Here is a 19,353-nt window from a genome sequence, read left to right as displayed (position 1 = left end):
TTCACAAAGGAAATATATATAAATGGTGTAAGTACATGAAAAGTGCTTAACGTCATTAGTCATCAGGGAAATGCAAACTGAAACCACAAGATATCATTACTCACTCACCAGAATGGCTAAAATTAAAAAGACTGACTACACCATATATTGGTAGGATATGGACCAACTGGAAATCTCCAAGTTATTGGTGGGAGTACAAAATGGGTACAATCACTTTGGAAAAAGTCTGGCAGTTTCTTATAAAACTAAACATGTATATACCTACCTTATCACACAACAATCCCACTCCTAGGTATTTACTCAAGAGGGAAACAAAGCCACAAAAAGACTTGCACAGGAATGTTCATAGCAGTTTTGAGTAATAAATAATAGCCAAAAACTGGAAGCAGCCCAAGTGCCTATCCATAGAACGGACAGATGTTGTTACTCAAGGGGACGCTACTCAGCAATCAAAGAAATGACTAATACATGCAACATTGGATGAATCTCAAAAACGCTATGCTGAGTTTCTAGAAGACTTGCACAAAAGAGTAAAAATTATGTGACACCATGTAAATAAAATTCTAGAATAGGGAAAACTAATCCAAGGTGGGAAAAAAATCAGAATATTGGTTCTATCTGTGGGGTGGTGGTGGAGATGGACTAGGAAGGAACATGAAGGAACTCTCTGAGTTTGATAGTAATGTTCTGTATCTTGAGAGGTGGGTGGGTTACACAGGTGTATGCATTTGTCAAAACTCTAGAATGTACATTTCAGATTTGTGCATTTCAGCATGTAAATTTAGTATGTAGATTTTACATTAAACACGTGGAAACTAATATTGACCTCCAGTAAATGATGTGTATGTTTATGTATTTAGAAGGAAGTGTATTGTTGTCAGTAATTTACTTAGATAATGCACCAAAAATAGGATGAATAATGAGATGGATAAAGGGATGAAAAATGGATAGAAGGATGCATATATAGATAACTATAAAGCAAGTATAGTGAAATGGTTGCTAGGTATACATGTTTCTACTATAAAAATTATTTAAATTTTCCTATAATTTGAAATTTTTCATAATGAAATATTGGGACCGATAGTTTAAATAAATAGAATGAAAACACTTTAAATTCTAACATGACAACTCTACAATATGACCAGGATTTGTACTCTTTCACAAATATGAAGACAAACGGAGAAAGGTCAAACAGTTTGCCTAATTAAAACACGTCCAGAAACAGGTGAAACTAAACAGCAAACCAAACCTGGCCTTTTGGCAAGGTGAAGATCTCTTCTAGAATCTATTCTGTGTCTTTAATTCTTGGCATGCTCTCTTATTCCCTTTGTCAATGAAGATTTAAATAATAAAAGCAGTGAATCTAAGACTTCTCAACCATTGTGTGCTAGGCTTCCTTAAACTATCCGGTAATACCACCTTAAATGTATTTCAAAAGCACTATGGTACTGATCGAGTTGGCTTGTTGCCAACTGTGGTTTCTATGTGACCTTCTTTAGTTCTTCTGTCAAATCATTCATTCATCAAAAAACTATTCAGCACTTACTATGTGCTCTGTTCTCAAGAGGCATAGAATCTGGTGTGGGAAGCAGTTATAAACCATTAGAGCGCAAGGTCAGGTCAAAAACAGGTCAGGCTGCTACACCAGGAGATGGTGGTCGGGGGCGCTAAGCAGCGACTTCTGAGAAGGGTCGGTTTCCTGAAAGCAGTGCCTCCACTGAGTCTTGAACAATGACTTGGCATTAAAACAAACAGAATGCAGACGGAGCCACCAAGAAGTTTACAGTATGTTACCCCAATAATAGTTGCTATCTATTGTGTGCAAAACAGCAGACTCTTCACATTTATATGTTAATTTCCAACATAACTTTAAGATGTGGGCACAATTTTGCCTTTTTTTTTTTAAAGATTTTATTTTTTTCCTTTTTCTCCCCAAAGCCCCCCAGTACATAGTTGTATATTCTTCATTGTGGGTCCTTCTAGTTGTGGCATGTGGGACGCTGCCTCAGCGTGGTTTCATGAGCAGTGCCATGTCCGCGCCCAGGATTCGAACCACCAAAACCCTGGGCCGCCTGCAGCGGAGCGCGAGAACTTAACCACTCGGCCACGGGGTCAGCCCCACAGTTTTGCCATTTTATAGATGAGATTAAAGTTTAGATAACTTGCTCCCCACCAGTTTAATGGGCAACCCAGAATTTGAACCATGTAGTTTATTCCAGCGCCCATACCCTTAACTGCAACATTATCCTTCTTAACCACATTGTTGTAAATATTGTGGAGCCTTCAATTTCAGTGGCAGTATTAACTACTAACACTGACCATTTTGGCCTACCTTGTTACGTCCAAGCCCGAACGAACAGGAATGGAACCTAAGTAGACGTGTTATCCCTGTGTATAGTAAGACACCCATTTCTACAGCCTCCTGCAACGTCCTCAAGTCTCTGCAGTCCCAGGACAAATTGTAACAAGGAGATGGATGCTTGCAAGAATAGGGGCTTGGCAGCCAAAGCTCCAGACCCACGTGGGCATTCCCCCCTGTATGACAGTCTTCTTGCCCCCTCACCTGCCAAAAACCTACCTGATCAATTGTCACACTACTTTAGGATTAACACTGACTTTTAGGTCCCATGCATCCTAAAGACTGTCAGTGTGAACTAGACCCCCAACTGCAGAGCCCAGGAGAGGAGCACTCCCAACTCAGCTTTTCTCTGGCTTCGCAGCCTCTTTCCTCTCTCCATCCATCTCCAATGCCTGTGACTCGGTGCTGTCTCCCTGCGGATGGCTCTGATCCTGTTGCCAAGCAGAAGTCTAGGACCACAGACACCAAAAGGATTGGGCTGCGACAGCTAAGAAGCATCAACTATTTTTTCTTTTGTTTCCTTTGTCTGGCAAGACATGCTATTCAAAAAGATGCTGCTAAAACTGATGTCGAAGAGCACATACTGCCTATGTTTTCTTCTAGAAGTTTTACGGTTTCACGTCTTACATTCTTTAGTCCACTTTGAGTTAATTTTTGTGCATGGTGTAAGATAATAGTCTACTTTCATTCTTTTGCACGTGGCTGTCCAGTTTTCCCAACACTATTTATTGAAGAGACTTTCCTTTCTTCATTGTATGTTCTTGGCTCCCTTGTCAAAGATAAGCTGTCCACAGATGTGTGCGTTTACAAATGGGACTACAGATGGGACCAAAAAACTTCTGCACAGCAAACGAAATCATCAACAAAATGAAAAGACAACCTAAAAACTGGGAGAAGATATTTTGCAAATCATATATCTGATAAGGGGTTAATATCCAAAATATATAAGGAACTCATACATCTCAACATCAAGGAAACAACCAATTTGAAAATGGGCAAAAGATCTGAACAGACATTTTTCCAAAGAAGACACACATATGGCCAACAGGCACATGAAAAGATGTTCAACATCATTAATTATTAGGGAAATGCAAATCAAAACTACAATGAGATACCACCTCACACATATCAGAATGGCTATAATTAACAAGACAGGAAATAAGTGTTGGAGAGGATGGGGAGAAAACGGAACCCTCATACACTGCTGGTGGGAATGTAAACTGGTGTAGACACTATGGAAAATACTATGGAGATTTCTCAAAAAATTAAGAATAGAACTACCATATGATCCAGCTATTCCACTGCTGGGTATTTATCCAAAGAACATGAAAACACAAATACGTAAAGATACGTGCACCCCTATGTTCATCGCAGCATTATTCACAATAGCCAAGACTTGGAAGCAACCTAGGTGCCCATTCAAGGGATGAATGGATAAAGATGTGGTATTTATACACAATGGAACACAACTCAGCTATAAAAAAGATGAAAGCTTGCCATTTGTGACAACATGGATGGACCTTCAGGGTATTATGCTAAACGAAATAAGCCAGAGAAAGTCAAATACCATCTGATCTCACTCCTAAGTAGAAGATAAAAACAACAAACAATCGCAGAGAGACAGATTGGATTAGTGGTTACCAGAGGGGAAGGGAGGTGGGGAGTACAAAAGGGGTGACAGGGCACATGTGTGTGGTGATTGTAATTAGACTTTGGGTGGTGAACACGATGTAATCTACACAGAAATTGAAATATGATGACATACACCTGAAACATATAATGTTATAAACCAATGTTACCACAATAAAAAAAAAATTAAAAAAAAACAAAGGAAAAATGGTATTAATAAACAAAAAAACAACAAAACTAAAAGCAGCATCAACTGCACACAAGTGCTTTTAGTGCCTCCTTGTGGAGCAGCAGAATAACCTCTAGCCCAGCTCGTTCTCAACAAGCCCTCTCCTCTGGGCTGGGGACACAGCACACAAGCTCCCCAGCACCACACCACACATACTTTTCAAAAATACCACGAAAAAATAAAGGTGGCATAAATGTGCCACGTGCCACATCTCACTCAAATCAGTTAAATGACACCAGAGTTCTTCTATGTAACCAAATGACTAATCCCAGAAATGGGTGCAGGCAAGGCTGCCCGTGCCTGTGCATGCCACCAGCATGACTTAGGCTGAGGCACGCAGGCTGCTCCAGGACCAAGCCACATAGCCCAGTCTTATGCTGGGAGAGTCCCAAATGGCCGTGCAGTGGTGGCTCCCTGCCCTGGACTCAGGCAGGCATCTTCTCTCAGGTCACTCTTCTGTCCCTGCAGAGGAAAATCATGAAAGACCCCAAGCTGCTTGAGTTAAAGTCTCCATTTATTTTTTTTACAAAAATCCAACGTAAGACCATTGTGCTCATGACTGGTAAAGGGGTGGGGCGGATGGATATGGCATGGATATCAAAGAGCGCCCCCCTTCAGAATCTCACTTCAAACCAGGAGCCCCCTGAGCACACCGCAGGCAGCCCTTGTAGACTCGCCGGCTCCGCGCAGACAGAGCCCGCGGCCTGCGCCCCAGCGTGAGGCACAGTCCACAGCAGACAGAGAGCACTGCCGGGGCGCAGACGCCCAGACGGCCTGCCGAGCACCTTGGGGAGGCTCTCACGAGGTGGATGCCCCTCACGGTGAAGAGCAAACTGGCTAGAGGAGAACAAGGAAGTCCTGGGCCCTGGGAGCAAGACCAGGCAACAAGGCGTTACTGTGGACAGCCAAGGAAACCCACGGGGGGCTGCAGAGCTGTCCTCCCGTTCCAGGCGAGTCACAGGTAGGTGGGAGAGAGGACATCTGGGATTCCCAAGGCGACTGATCAACACAGAGACACGTTAAGCACAGAGCTGGGCCTCTCCCTACTCCACCTTGCAGAAAGCAGCAGCCATCTCCAGGAGCGCCCAACCAAGCAACAGGCAAGAGGACCATCCTTTTAAGCCACTGGTGGCCAGTGTGCCTGCCCCCAGCCTGCTGCGTGGGGTCCTTTGAGTTCGCGTCTGGTTCCGGTCCACACAGCGCTCTCCTTGTTTAAAGCTCTGAGGTCATAACCCTCTCTGCCGTACACTTGGATGGTACCCATCACCTCAGACCGTTCAGCACTCCTGGATCTAGCACAGCACTCAGGGACCCAACCACCTGGCTCCACTAAAGGGGGTCCTAACAGACTGCTCCTTTCTCACCAGGTCCCACTGAAAGTCAGCTTACGAGTTCCTCACATTAAAATAAACAAGATAAAAATAGCAGCCACATATATAGCTCAAAACACCACAATCTTTGGCTCCCCAGAGGGAAGAAGGCTACTGCTAAAAAGAATAAGGTCAGGAGACAAGAAAAGGGGGTGAGAAAGTTAGGATGCAGGGAGTCTGCACCCCTTTGCTGGGTTACTGAAACGTATAACTCAATTTCCTAGGTAGCTGCCTCAGCAGGAGGGCTACAAGAAGATGCCAGTGGGACCCTCTGCACGACACGAGTCGTAGGAGCAGCGCTGCTCCTGCCTGCTGATGCAGAGCAGTCCCGCAGGTCAAGCCAGCCCCACAGTCGGGTGGTATCTCCAGGACAGAGCCTGGCTTCAAAATGATACTTGCTGAGAACCCAGTTGGTACAGGCAGGTCAGAGAAGAACGTGCCCCCAAGAAATAGAAGCACAGGATGTCAAGGTCTGGGGAGGACAGAACTCGCTTAAGGCGTGTGCATGACCAGCACAGACCTGAGCATTTGTTCAGATGTGGGAAACCACCTATAGCCAACCTCACTGGAAGAAAGTGGGGTCCAGAAAAATGGTAGAAGTCATGGGCTAAATCCCTGCCAAACGCCACTAACACCCTCTTCAGCTCCCCTACTGCCACCTCCACCAAGAAAAATGAGCCTATTTTCTTTTTAGCCCAGGCAATAGAAATTTAAACCAGAAGAGGAAAGTGGTAACGTAGAGTGTGAATGCCTGTTAAATTTCAGGCTAGATGTGAACTTAACAAATCATATCCTCCCATTGTTCTGGCACATACCAAGCCTCAGGGCGTCCTGGAACCAACCTGGCATTAGGGATCCAAAAACTATAGGTAACACAGGATGCAGGTTCAGACTAAGGTGGAGGGGAAGGTGAATTTCACCAAAGTATTTATCCCAAGGCAGGTGCCTTGCGGTAAGACTTCCCGGCCAGCCGGGTGGGGATCCACACAGGATGCTTGCTCGTTCTAGGCCAGAGAGCAGGCCAACCTGCAAACCACTGCAGACCACACCTGGAAGTGGAGCCTGACAGTTTTCTGTTCTCTTATACAACAAAGAAGCTTCAGGAAAACCTGAAGCCAAAGCACATGTTTTTCAAAAGGAGGGCTGGACAAAAAGCCGTAAGGGAGTGCTGTCCTCAGGTCTCGTTCCTTCCTCATTCCTCTTTCAAACGGGAGAGAACAGAAGAGCAGGGTCAAGTACTGGGACAGCATGATCTGATGAGGAGGGCTCACAAACCACCACATCCAGCACAGGCAAGCTTGGCTGTTCCCAAAGGTGCAGTCCTCCCCCGGGACTCAAGTGAGAGGGGAACATGAGTTACAGATGGCTGGTTGGCAACAGGAAGTGGGAAGGAACAAACCAACAGGTCTTATCTCGTCGAAGGCCCCACAAGAGAGCCAAGCCGGGCCCTTTTTGTTCTGCACACAGATGCCCCTGGGGAGGACGGAGATGATCTTCAAGGATGAGCCAGATACCCTAAGGCCAGGATCCATCTCTACCATAATACAGAACACCAGGAGCCTTGGCGCGTCCCTCACTTTGTGAGACAGACAGAAATTTCAAACTCCCTCCCGAAATAATATATATATATATATATGTATACGTATGTGAGTGTGTGTGTGCATATATATATATATATATACACACATATATATACACACATATATATAAATAAGCCTTGCATGGCAAATCTGAAACTTTATCTTTTTAAATAACAATAGTTCTTACTGAATTTAAAAACCACAAACCAGCTGTCCTGGGCTTATGAACTGCGTGAGTGACTCTCCAGAGTCCCCATGGTCCTCAGTGTAAGCTATCAGTCAGTGCCCTGTGTAGGGAACCCTGGTGTCCTCCAACCAGGGTTCCAGGCCCAGTGTGGCTGACTTCAAGAGAGAGGCAGCTATTTCCTTTTCACTCTTCCTGCCACTTCTCCCAGCAGAGGGTCTGGGCTGCCCACCCAGCAAATGTCCCTGAGGTCCTTCAATGTCTAGGAACCTTAGGATCCATCTCCCTCATTCTGCTCATCCTCTCCCCACAAACTGGAATGCCCCTAGATGAACTTGAAGCACTTGGTCTTGTCGTGGGGCAGGCGGGTCTTGAAGAGCACAGAGTCCACCCTGAATTGGGTGTACAGTAGGGGCATATAGCCATACACCTTGACAAAAAAGTTGATACATTTGTGCCGCTCGTGAAAGTGGGAATCATCATGTGACAGGGCCTGAGGGCATCCTGGGCATCGGAAAGTCCACCGTGAGGTCACCTGGGAAGAGGGAAGAAAGCACAGAGTGAGAATCACAGATGCTAATACAGACAGAAACTCTGCAGCTTAACTAAGCCGACACCTCCGTTGCCCCGGTGAAGACGCTGATACCACCTTCGCTCACAGAGTGACTCAGGAGCCAGAGCCCAGCACTCTCTCCCAGCCATGCACGGATCTACATCATTAATAAGGGGGCTCTTTCCAAATGGCTTGTACTTAACAGCTATCCAAAACCTTAAAATGCTTAGTGTTCCCTGTCTCAGGAACTTTAAATCTACTATTTATTTTGGTTGCACAGCAAGAAATAGGTATAAAGTTGTTCATTTCATCAGTTTTTAAGAGCAAAATACTAGAAAATGACCCATCTAAAGGGGACTAGTTAGGGGCCGGCCCGTGGCCGAGTGGTTAAGTTTGGCATGCTCTGGTTCAGCAGCCCAGGTTTGGTTCCCAGACATGGACCTACACCACTCGTTGGCAGCCGTGCTATGGCAGTGACCCACATATAAAATAGAGGAAGACTGGCACAGATGTTAGCTCGGGGACAATATTCCTCAAGCAAAAAGAAGAAGATTGGCAACAGATGTTAGCTCAGGCTGACTCTTCCTCAAGCAAAGAGGAAGACTGGCAACAGATTTTCACTCAGAGCTAATCTTCCTCAGCAACAAAAAAAAAAGGTGGGAGGCACTAGTTAAACAATTATAAAATACTACACATCCATTAAAAATGGTGTTTAAGGGGCCGGCCCCATGGTTGAGTGGTTAAGTTCACACGCTCTGCTTCGGCAACCCAGGGTTTCACCAGTTCGGATCCGGGGCACGGATATGGCACTGCTCATCAAGCCATGCTGAGGTGGCATCCCACATACCCTAACTAGAAGGACCCACAACTAAAACTACACAACTACGTACCAGGGGGCTTTGGGGAGAAAAAGGAAAAATAAAATCTTAAAAAAAAAAAAAAATGGTGTTTAAGAAAATTATATTTAAAGACATGGGAAAGTGGTCATATTATAGTTTAGTAGTTATTATTATTGTGAAATGTCAAGCAATTAGAAAAGTATGAAGAATAATAGCTTCACCATCAACAATGTGGCAGACCAAATAACATTAAAAACTTCCTTAGCACAGAATACCTGAAAACGCAGGGTAAAATATATAAACCATCTCTTTAAATATATGGCTGAGCTTGTAATGAAAGAAATGAAATGAAATGTAATGAAAGAAATGAAATCCTCAGAGGCCAAAATAATGAAAAAGCCAGAATCCAGGGAGAGAGCCAGGAGCTTTGGTTTTCATCGGGCTGGGGAGGGAAGAGCTGCGAAACCAGATCGGAGACTTTGCGAAAGGCTGGGAGCAAACGGAAGGCTGCATGGGCTGGAGGCAGCCGCACCGAGAGAGATGGTAAAGAAATGTTTTCTTCTCGGTCTTGGTTCTAAGGGAAGGAGGAAACATCACCTCTGAGAATCTATAACCACAAGCTGGCCCTCACACGGGTGAGGCTAGAATTTATGTTACTCATGTGTCCTGAGAAGCCCCAAGGTGCTAACTTAGCTTAAACAGGTCTCAGGTAGGTCCTGACCCAGGCAAACAGAAGAAGCAAATGCAAATCCCCTCGTGTGTAGATTCAGGCCTCAAAGAAGTGCCATAAGGAAAACCCCACAGAATATGATCTCACAATCAAAAGTCACCAGAAAGGGAAGGAGCCACGGGAGGGAGAACCCGCAGAAACCACAGAATCAGACCCCAAAACATGGCAAAATAGCAGGACTATCAGATAATGATTGTAACAGACAATGTGTGTAATACGTACAATGAAATTCAGAAAGATTAGAGTTTGATGGAAGGAAGAAGGGAGTATCAAAAAAGTCCTAGCAGATATGAAAAAGAACCAAATAGAACAAAGAAATGAAAAATACATGAATTAATTAAATCAGACACACAATAGATGAATGTGAAGAGAAAATGAGTGATGAAAAATATACTAAAATTAGAACCCAGAATGGAAAACAGTGACAAAAAGCTTTAAAAATATATGAAAGCAAGATTAAGAGACATGGAGAAGAGATACTGTATGATTCCGTTTATATAAAGTTCAAAACAGACAAAATTGATCCTGGAACAGAAAAAAGATATTGAGTTCCTGTCATTCTCCCAGCTGAACTCTCCTTCCTGCTCTCAGACCTGCGCCTTCTGCCTCCTGGAACCCAGGTCCTCTTCGCCCTGCCCTGCCACGGTGGAGGTGGTGTGGGAGAACCTCGTGTTCTGAGAACACTGCCTGCTCACTCTCATCAGCGCCCTCTGCCTCTGGCATTTCTGCTGTGTGTATGCTGCAGGCTCGGAGGTTTAGGCTCAGGGAAGTGAGAGCTCTGGGCCAGGAGAGAGCAGATCCAGAAAGCTGGGAGGAACTGTACAAACTGGGCCAGGACAGCAGAACAGCACCGTCGCAGCAGTGACCATGGCAGAACAGACACACCTCCCCCTCCCATACCCTGCCCTGTCTCCTCCCGCGCTGGGTACTAACTGCAGCTGGGAGTCTGTCACCTGCTGTGCCCAGTGCTGTTCGAGCTCACTTGTGGAAGATGTTTTCTATCTACCCCTGTTCACTGAAGACCAAACACCGGCTTGGAGGCAGCTCGCACGTCTTGCTCCTCTACCTCTCCAGTTAGTAGGAATTGGGATACGGGAATTGCAGGACATAGTAGTAGTCTAAGGTTTTTAGGTTCTCGCCACAGAGGAACCATCTCTAAGCTCTCCAGGGTCCAGTGGTCGCTGCCAGGTCTTGAGGCTTTGTAGAGAGCATTTCCCTCTTACGGGCCCATCAGGGAAGCAGAACACCTGCTGTGTCTGGCCTCATTCCAGGGGTTTGGCCTGTGTCTTGGGCATGGACGACTCCTGCTCTAGCCAGCCTATCTGCCCTAGAGTCATGGAAGGTGTCCCAAGAATATGGGAACTAGGAGTGACCACCCCCAGGCTTGAGGGCACACAGTTTTCTCACATATGGCTCTTTGTCATATCTTTTATTTTTTAAAGATTGGCACCTGAGTTAACAACTGTTGCCAATCTTCCTTTTTTTTCTTCTGCTTTTTCTCCCCTAATCCCCCCAATGCATAGTTATATATCTTAGTTGTGAGTCCTTCTAGTTGTGGCATGTGGGACGCCGCCTCAAGGTGGCCTGATGAGTGGTGCCATGTCCATGCCCAGGATCCAAACTGTGGAAACCCTGGGCCTCCACAGTGGAGCATGCAAACTTAACCACTGGGCCACGGGGCCGGCCCCATGTCATATCTTGTAGTATTCTGCTACACAATCATTCTAGTTAAAAAAAAAAAAAAAAAAAAGCACTGAGCAAAATAAGGAAATCTGAATAAACAATGGACTTCGATAAGATAAACTATCAATACTGGTTCATCAACAACAGGGGAGAGGCCGGGCCCATGGCCGAGTGGTTAAGTTCGTGCGCTCCTCTTTGGCCGCCCAGGGTTTTGCCAGTTCGGATCCTGGGTGCGGACATGGCACCACTCATCAGGCCATGCTGAGGCGGTGTCCCACATGCCACAACTAGAAGGACCCACAACTAAAATATACAACTATGTACCAGGGGGCTTTGGGGAGAAAAAGGAAAAAATAACATCTTAAAAAAAACAGGGGAAACAGTAGAGGGGTATACGGGAATCTTGTACTCTCTTCACAATTTTTCTGTAAATCTACATCTATTTTAGTATGAAAAATTTATTTTAAAAGTAAGTCATAGTGTTTAGGGATGCGTACTTAGGTGAAAAAAGTATGAAGAACCCTTAGTTGAAATCCCATTTCAAGAAGTGAAAGACCGTTAGAGGGATGAAGGGACTGGATGAGTTCCCTAAAGCTGCTGTAACAAAGTACCCCAACTCAGTGACTTAAAAAAACAAATTTATTCTCTCATAGTTGTGGAGGCTAGAAGTCTGAAATCAAGGTGTCAGCGGGTCCGTCCTCCCTCTGAAGACTCTAGGGAACAATCTGTCCCAAGCCTTCCTCTTAGCCTCTGGTGTTGCCAGCAACCCTTGGCGTCCCTTGGCTTGCAGACACGTCACTCTAGTCTCCACCTCTGTCATCACGTGGTAGTGTTCTCCCCTAGTGTTTCTGCATCTGTCTTGCTTCTCCTCTCATAAGGACATTAGTCATACTGGACTGAGCCCATCCTACTCTGGTATGACTTCATCTTAACTTGATTCTATCTGCAAAGACCCTATTTCCAAATAAGGTCACATTCACAAGTACCAGGTTTTAGGAACTGAACATATCTTTTTAGGGGACAAAATTCAACCCATGACAGTCTGCTCTCTGGCCTCCAAAATTTTATCTCCTTCCTCCATGCAAAATACATTCATATCAACATCTCCAAAAGTCTTAACCCATTCCAGGATCAACAGCTAAGTCCAAAATCTCATCTAAATATAATTAACTCAGAAAGTCCCAAATCTCTTCTAAAGCATCTAAACTAGATATGGGTAAGACTCTGGATATGGTCCATCCTGGGATAAAATTCCTCTCCATCTGTGGACACGTGAAACCTAAAGAACAAGATTAGCTACTTCAAAAATACAATGGTGGGACAGGCATATGACAGACATTCCCATTTTAAAAAAGGAGAAATAGGAAAGTAAAAAGGCGTCATGTGTCCCAAACGAGTCGGAGACCCAACAGGGGAAATCCCATTAGATTTCAAGGCCTGAGAGAAATCCTCTGTGACTGATGATCTGTCATCCTAGACTGCAGAGGTGGGGGAAGCAGCCCTGAGGAGATGGCATCACCCTCTGGAACCAAAGAGTGGTTCTGCCCCTGGGCCCAAACCCTTTGGACCATTGATGACAGAAGTCCCACTGGCCTCCGAGCCACTCTCAAAGCCTCTCCTTTCACTTATCTCAGCCAACATATTACAGCCAAGTAGCTCTATTGGCCCACATCCTGCCTGTAGAATCCCAGAAGTTTGACAGTCTCCCTTCATTTCATCCTGTCTGTCCTCTTCAGTTCAAGCTCGCCATGTTTCTGAGTTCAGGAGGCTAGAAGTCAGAAATCAAGGTGCTGGCAGGGCACTGCTCTCTCTGAAGCACCAGAGATCACTGGGGCACGGACACCAGTACCACAGATCACTGGGGCACGGATGCCAGCACCGCAGATCACTGGGGCACGGATGCCAGCACCACAGATCACTGGGGCACGGACGCCAGCACTGCAGATCACTGGGGCACAGAAAACAGCACTGCACATCACTGGGGCACGGATACAGCACTGCACATCACTGGGGCACGTATATAGCACTGCACATCACTGGGGCACGGATACAGCACTGCACATCACTGGGGCACGGATAACAGCACTGCACATCACTGGGGCACGGATACATCACTGGGGCACGGATAACAGCACTGCACATCACTGGGGCACGGATACAGCACTGCACATCACTGGGGCACGGATACAGCACTGCACATCACTGGGGCACGGATACAGCACTGCACATCACTGGGGCACGGATACAGCACTGCACATCACTGGGGCACGGATACAGCACTGCACATCACTGGGGCACGGATACAGCACTGCACAACACTGGGGCACGGATACAGCACTGCACAACACTGGGGCACGGATGGAACTGATGTGCAATGAAAACTGGGTATGAGAGAAAAATGAAATCAGGACCCTATCTCACACCAAACACAAAAATCACTTCCAGAAGGGTTAACGATTTAAATACAAAAGAGCAAAACCTAGAACTTTTAGAAAAGTATGGAGGAGAGCATCTTTAAGACCTGGGGCAGTGAATATTAACGAACAACTACAAGCATCAACACTGACTACGCTCACAAACAGATTATTGAGTTTTCAAAAAGCTAAAGGCAGAGGAATGCTGTAAGTTTGATTTCACTTATATAAAGTTTAAAAAAGCAATCATTTAGGGATTAAATACATATATGTTAAAACCATTCTTTTAAAGGGGGGAACGGAAGGGAATTTTTAAAACAAAATCCAGGATCGCAATTAACAATAAAGGGAAGATGCAAGATGGGATTATGGAGGTGCACATACAATGGGTGGGTATCGAAAATGTTAAACCTCATTATTCTGAGTATCATTTTTATTGCAGGGTGTTTGATTAAGGACGGTATACATTAAAGAACTATATATGGCTACACATATATAAAGAAAGTACTTACATATACATATATGAAACACTTGCTAAAAGTGGCTTAAAATATGTGAATGAAATATTATGTTTTTTAAAAAGGTAAAAATACAACAAACATGCATACCTATCAGTTTTGTCAAATATTAACATTTTGCCCTATTTGTTTCAGACTACATATTTTTCTTCTTCTTCTTTTTTTTTGAAGGAAAAAAACGTTACAAATAGAGTTAATGTCTTGTGTCACCCTCCGTCCTTCCATTCCTCCCCTGCTAGGTCACGGGGTACATGCACCTGCAATTATACCAGTAATACCAAACTTTCTTCAAAACCCATGTACCACAGTGTACACCCACCCGCACTGCATTATAGCTGCAATTTCTACACATCCTGACTAACACTTAGTACTATCACCCTTTCATTTCTGCTCATTTGATGGGTATAAACTGTACCCAATTGCTTTAATTTACATTTTCATGATTATTACAGAAGTTCAGCAACTTTCTACCCATTTATCAGTCATTCGGGTTTCCATTTTATTACACTGCTTTTTTATATACTTTACTAATCTGCTGAGTTGTCTTTTTTTCTCACTTGGAAATTCTTTATTCTGGGTATTAAGTCTTTGTTATTTATAGGCAATGTAAATATCCCAGTCTGTGGCTTGTTTTTCCATATATAGAGTTTTCTTGAAAAATTTTTTAATTTTAGTGTATTCAAACCAATCTTTCCCTCTATATTTTGCACTTTTTGTTTCTTAATATATTTCTCTTTGGCTATAATCACAAAAATACTTCTGTAATTTTGTTTTTATTAGAAGATTTAAAGCTTGCTATTCACATTTGGATCATTAATCCATCTGGAATTGACTTTGTGTGTAGTGCGAGATGCATTTCTTTCTCACAGAGATAACCAATTATCCCAGCGCTCACTCGTAAACACCGCCTTTATCATATATCAAGTTTCCATATATGCACAGGGCTGTGTCTGGACTTGACTTTGTATCATTGGTTTGTCAAGCCCTGTGCCAATATCACATTGTCTTAATTATGTATTTTATCACCATATCATGATTTCTGACAAGGCAAGTCCACATCTTCTTCACTAGTGTCTTGGCTATTCTGGTCCTTTGCCTTTCGATAAAAATTTGAGGATCTGTTTATCAAGCTCCACACCAAACCAAATTAAGCATCCTAAAAGGATTTTGATTAGAGTTACATTGAAATTCTAGATTTGGGGAGAACTAGCATCCTGCTGATACAGTCTCCTCTTCTATGAATACAGATATGATCTCTATCTCGATTTACTTAGTGGGTAACCTTGTCTTATTACTAACTTGAGTGGGAATTTCTAAAGTTTCATCATTAAGCTTAATGTTTGCTGTAGTATTCATGTCTCAATAAATTCTGGAAAACTCACATTTTTTTCAAAATTGCCTCTCCCTCATTCTCTTTATTCTTCCCTTCTTGGTTTTGTGTTGGACCTTTTTATATCTTCCATGTCTCTTAATCTCTCTTTCTTATTTTCCATCTTTTCCTATCTTTGTAATACTTCCTCAGAAATTTCTTCAGATTTATCTTCTAGGTTATTAATTTTCTCTTCAGCTATGTTTAATCTTTTCATCCCATTCATGGACATTTTCATTTTAATAACTATAATTTTCATTTCCAGTAGTTCTATTTGGGTCTTTCAAATCTGCTTGTTCTTTTTTCTTAGTAATTTGTTGGGGCTTTTTTGTTTTCAATTCTTTAGTTTTTATATTTGGTCATTTTAAACCTACTTATTTTACAGTCTATCCAGTTGTTTTATTATCTGGAATTCTTAGAGAACCAACCTTACTATTTGTCATGTCTGTTAATTTTTCCTCATTTTGTTTCCTCATGTGACTGGTAATTTTGGATTTCAAGCTCATCTTCAATAAAGCTTCATCTGTGGGCATCCTATGTGGCTGGAGGTGAAGGAATGTCTCTTTATAGCAGTTTTTGGTTTTATTCTGTCAAATAGTCAAAGGATATCAATTGCTAGGGTGAATTTTCATATAGCATGAGTCCCCAAGCCCATGGAGGTTCAGACTATTTTAAAATTCTCAATCTATGCTTCTCCCCCCTACCCTCCAGAATCCAGGTTAAAATAAACAAGTTGCCTGGGGCAATAATGGTAGGAGATCTCAGCTCTAATTCTCTGCCACTTTAAAAGGCCCAAAGGGGGGCTGGCCCCGTGGCCGAGTGGTTAAGTTCGCGCGCTCCGCTGCAGGCGGCCCAGTGTTTCGTTGGTTCGAATCCTGGGTGCGGACATGGCACTGCTCATTAAAACCACGCTGAGGCAGCGTCCCACATGCCACAACTAGAAGGACCCACAACGAAGAATATACAACTATGTACTGGGGAGTTTGGGGAGAAAAAGTAAAAAAAAATAAAATCTAAAAAAAACAAACAAACAAAAAAAAAAAGGCCCAAAGGTTCTTCACTTTTTTTCAGTATGAATGATAACACCCAAGCCTCTGGAAGACTAAGTTAACAGCACCCTACCCAGGGTAGCCACAGTGACACCTCTCACATCCTTGCCACTCTTTTAGTTACTCCTTCCTTTCCAGCAATTCTTTTACTTCTTTATAAGCCCAACTACACAATGAACAAAAATGTTTGTTACATGCAGTGAAGGGGTTTTTAGGTTATCCAGGCCACAATATTGCCAGAACCAGAAAATTTACTGTCAGGTGTTTGAAAAGCAAACTACAAAAAATATATATATTTAAAAAAAATAAAAATAAAAAAGCCATGACCACAGGTAGGGAACCAGAGAACCAAAAGAAATATGCCAAAAGGCTTGAATAATTTTTATTTATTTTTCAATATGTCTATCTTTTCCCAAATAATTTTAAAATTATCATTACTATTATAAATTGAGGTAAAAAATTTAAATTGAATGGCCCAACCTATAATTTATAGCTAAAGAGTAAGCATCACATACAGCCAATATAGCCATTCTGATGGGTTCTGCCCAGGTCTCCACAACTGAAACTGAGGGGGAGTACAGGCCAGTGCTCAAATGAACAGCTCACCTCAGAGCCAAAACCCTGAGGGAGTCAGGATTCCCACAGTCCCCTTCGAAGGACACCACCGGTCTCCTCACTTCCTCTCACTCACTGGCAGTTCTCCTAGAACTCTTCTGGCTCACACTTAACAATGAATTACTACTTGCCCCACCAGCTCTCACTGAAACAGGAGATGGTTGTCAAGAATTCAGAGAAGGATATTATCAAGCAGCATCTGTGTCCAGTATTCTCCTTTGTCCCCCCGTGCCTAAAAATCTTCCTCCTCATCCTAGATGCCAGCATCCAACCTCAGGGGAAAGCTCCTTAACCTGCAAGTGACTCCATTTGGTACTAAAAGTTATTTTATACTGATGTTTTCACTGAAGCAGTGATTCCCATTTTTTTTTTTCTTTTTGAGGAAGATCAGCCCTGAGCTAACATCTGCTGCCAATCCTCCTCTTTTTGCTGAGGAAGACTGGCCCTGAGCTAACATCCGTGCCCATCTTCCTCTACTTTCTATGTGGGATGCCTACCACAGCATGGCTTGTCATATGCGGTGCCATGTCCGCAGCCAGGATCCGAGCCAGCGAACCCCAGGCTGCCAAGAAGCGGAATGTGCGAACTTAACCGCTGTGCCCCGAGGCTGGCCCCGAGAGCTTTCACTTGTATGAACCTGCAATGATGCTGTAAAGGGTGATAGAACTGGTCTTTTTGTGTGCTTAGTATGAAATTGGTCAAATCTATTCAGCAACTCAAAGACAAAAACAGATTTCTAGAATTCTGAGAGTACTTTTGTTTTTGTTTTTGAGTAAATACCTTACATAGTACTTACTTATGTGCCAGGCACTATTCTTAGAGCTTTATATGCATTAACTAAAAAATTCTTGACTTTTTGTGCCATGGACACCCCCTGCTCTGGATTGGCAATCTGGTGAAATCTGTGGACTCCTCCTCAGGCTGTTTTTAAATGCATAAAACAAAATACATGAGATTACAAAGGAAACAAATTACACTGAAGTAGAATAATGTACGTGCTCTTTTATTAATCGATTAAGTAACAAGATTTAGGGGAAAGTTACTAACTACTATAATTTCAAAGCAGTGATAAACATAAATAATACTTTGAGATGTGGCAACAAATGTAATGTGATAGGAAAATACCTGTGACTTCTATTGGTGACAAATCACAGTTACTGCAAATACTCTTATGAACTGTAGCCTGTTTCATAACTAATGGCAATGCTAAATTCCATTAAGATACTAGTAAAAATTAAAGATGCAACATTTTTCCCATCCAAGTTCCAAACCCTCTGAATTCTATCTATTCTATTAGGAGTGAAGAGGCCCTGTATTAACAACTCACTTAACCCTAAGCCCATCCTATTTGGTTGGTGGTATCATTATCCCCATTTTACAGATGAGGACTCTGAGGTATTGTGAGTTACATACTGCACCACTGAAAAATAAGTGAATTAAATATGCATGCACCCCCAGTCCTATAAGTAGTGGGACCCTCACCTTGATGGGGGGTTTCCGAGTGATGTGGGAGACAAGGAAGTTCATGGCAATGTCCTCACAGTTGATGTATTCATCCACCATATCCCGGATGGCCTGGGGCATCACGTAAGAATACAGGTAGGCATAATACTGTCAGGGGTAGAAAAACAATCACATATTCTGTTAGAGGCCACAGTTCTTTCTGGCTTTTAGCAAAAATATGCATGGATCTAGGGGCTGTTAGGAAATTGGGGGGAGGGGGCGGAGGTTGGGTGTGGCAATCACTGGGAAGCACTTGGCATTTAGGGAGTTGGGGCCAGGGATGTTAAACATCCTGCATGGCAGATCTTCTGCAATGAAGAATTATCCCATCCAAATTGCCATTATCGCCCCTTTGAGAATCAGAATTTCATTTCATCTCCTTGGTGCCTCAGTGATTTTGCAACAATATAAAGATTTGCCAAATTAGTTCAGACACTGGTTCATCTGAACAACATTCTATCTCTGACAATGGCAATAAGGGACAAGTGAGGGGAAAGCTTGGTGATCTTCTAAGACCTCAGTAAGTCACTGAGCCATGAAACATCCAGTTCTTCAGTGCCTCACTTAAGGATTCTAGAATCTGAGCACTTCTTACCATCACCACTAGCTACCCCTTGCTCTAAGCCACCATCATCTCTTGCCTGGATTTTTTGTGTAATCTCTTAAGATAGTCTCCCTGCTGCCATATTTTCTTCCCTACAGTCCATTTTCAGCACAGCAGAGTTATCA

The 19,353-nt window shown here is 43.4% G+C and overlaps 1 protein-coding gene across 2 annotated transcripts in view; it reads right to left on the bottom strand.

Annotated features, from left to right (window-relative positions):
* Positions 1 to 4,713: 4,713 nt before the first annotated feature.
* EXTL3 (exostosin like glycosyltransferase 3) overlaps positions 4,714 to 19,353 on the bottom strand; it is a 41,329-nt gene continuing 26,689 nt past the window's right edge. For both annotated transcript variants that reach the window (XR_011537701.1, XM_070611376.1), the window contains 2 exons: positions 18,604 to 18,732; positions 4,714 to 7,886 (listed from right to left, as the gene is read on the bottom strand). Coding sequence is in view for 1 of the 2 variants with exons in the window: in XM_070611376.1 (XP_070467477.1) it covers positions 7,677 to 7,886; positions 18,604 to 18,732 (339 nt within the window). In the remaining variant the exon portion in view is untranslated. The remainder of the gene's footprint in view (positions 7,887 to 18,603; positions 18,733 to 19,353) is intronic.

Source organism: Equus przewalskii, chromosome 2 (assembly GCF_037783145.1).
Source record: "Equus przewalskii isolate Varuska chromosome 2, EquPr2, whole genome shotgun sequence".
Lineage (NCBI taxonomy): Eukaryota > Metazoa > Chordata > Mammalia > Perissodactyla > Equidae > Equus > Equus przewalskii.
Note: the sequence above shows the minus strand (reverse complement) of the source record. Positions and strands in the feature narration are given on the sequence as shown.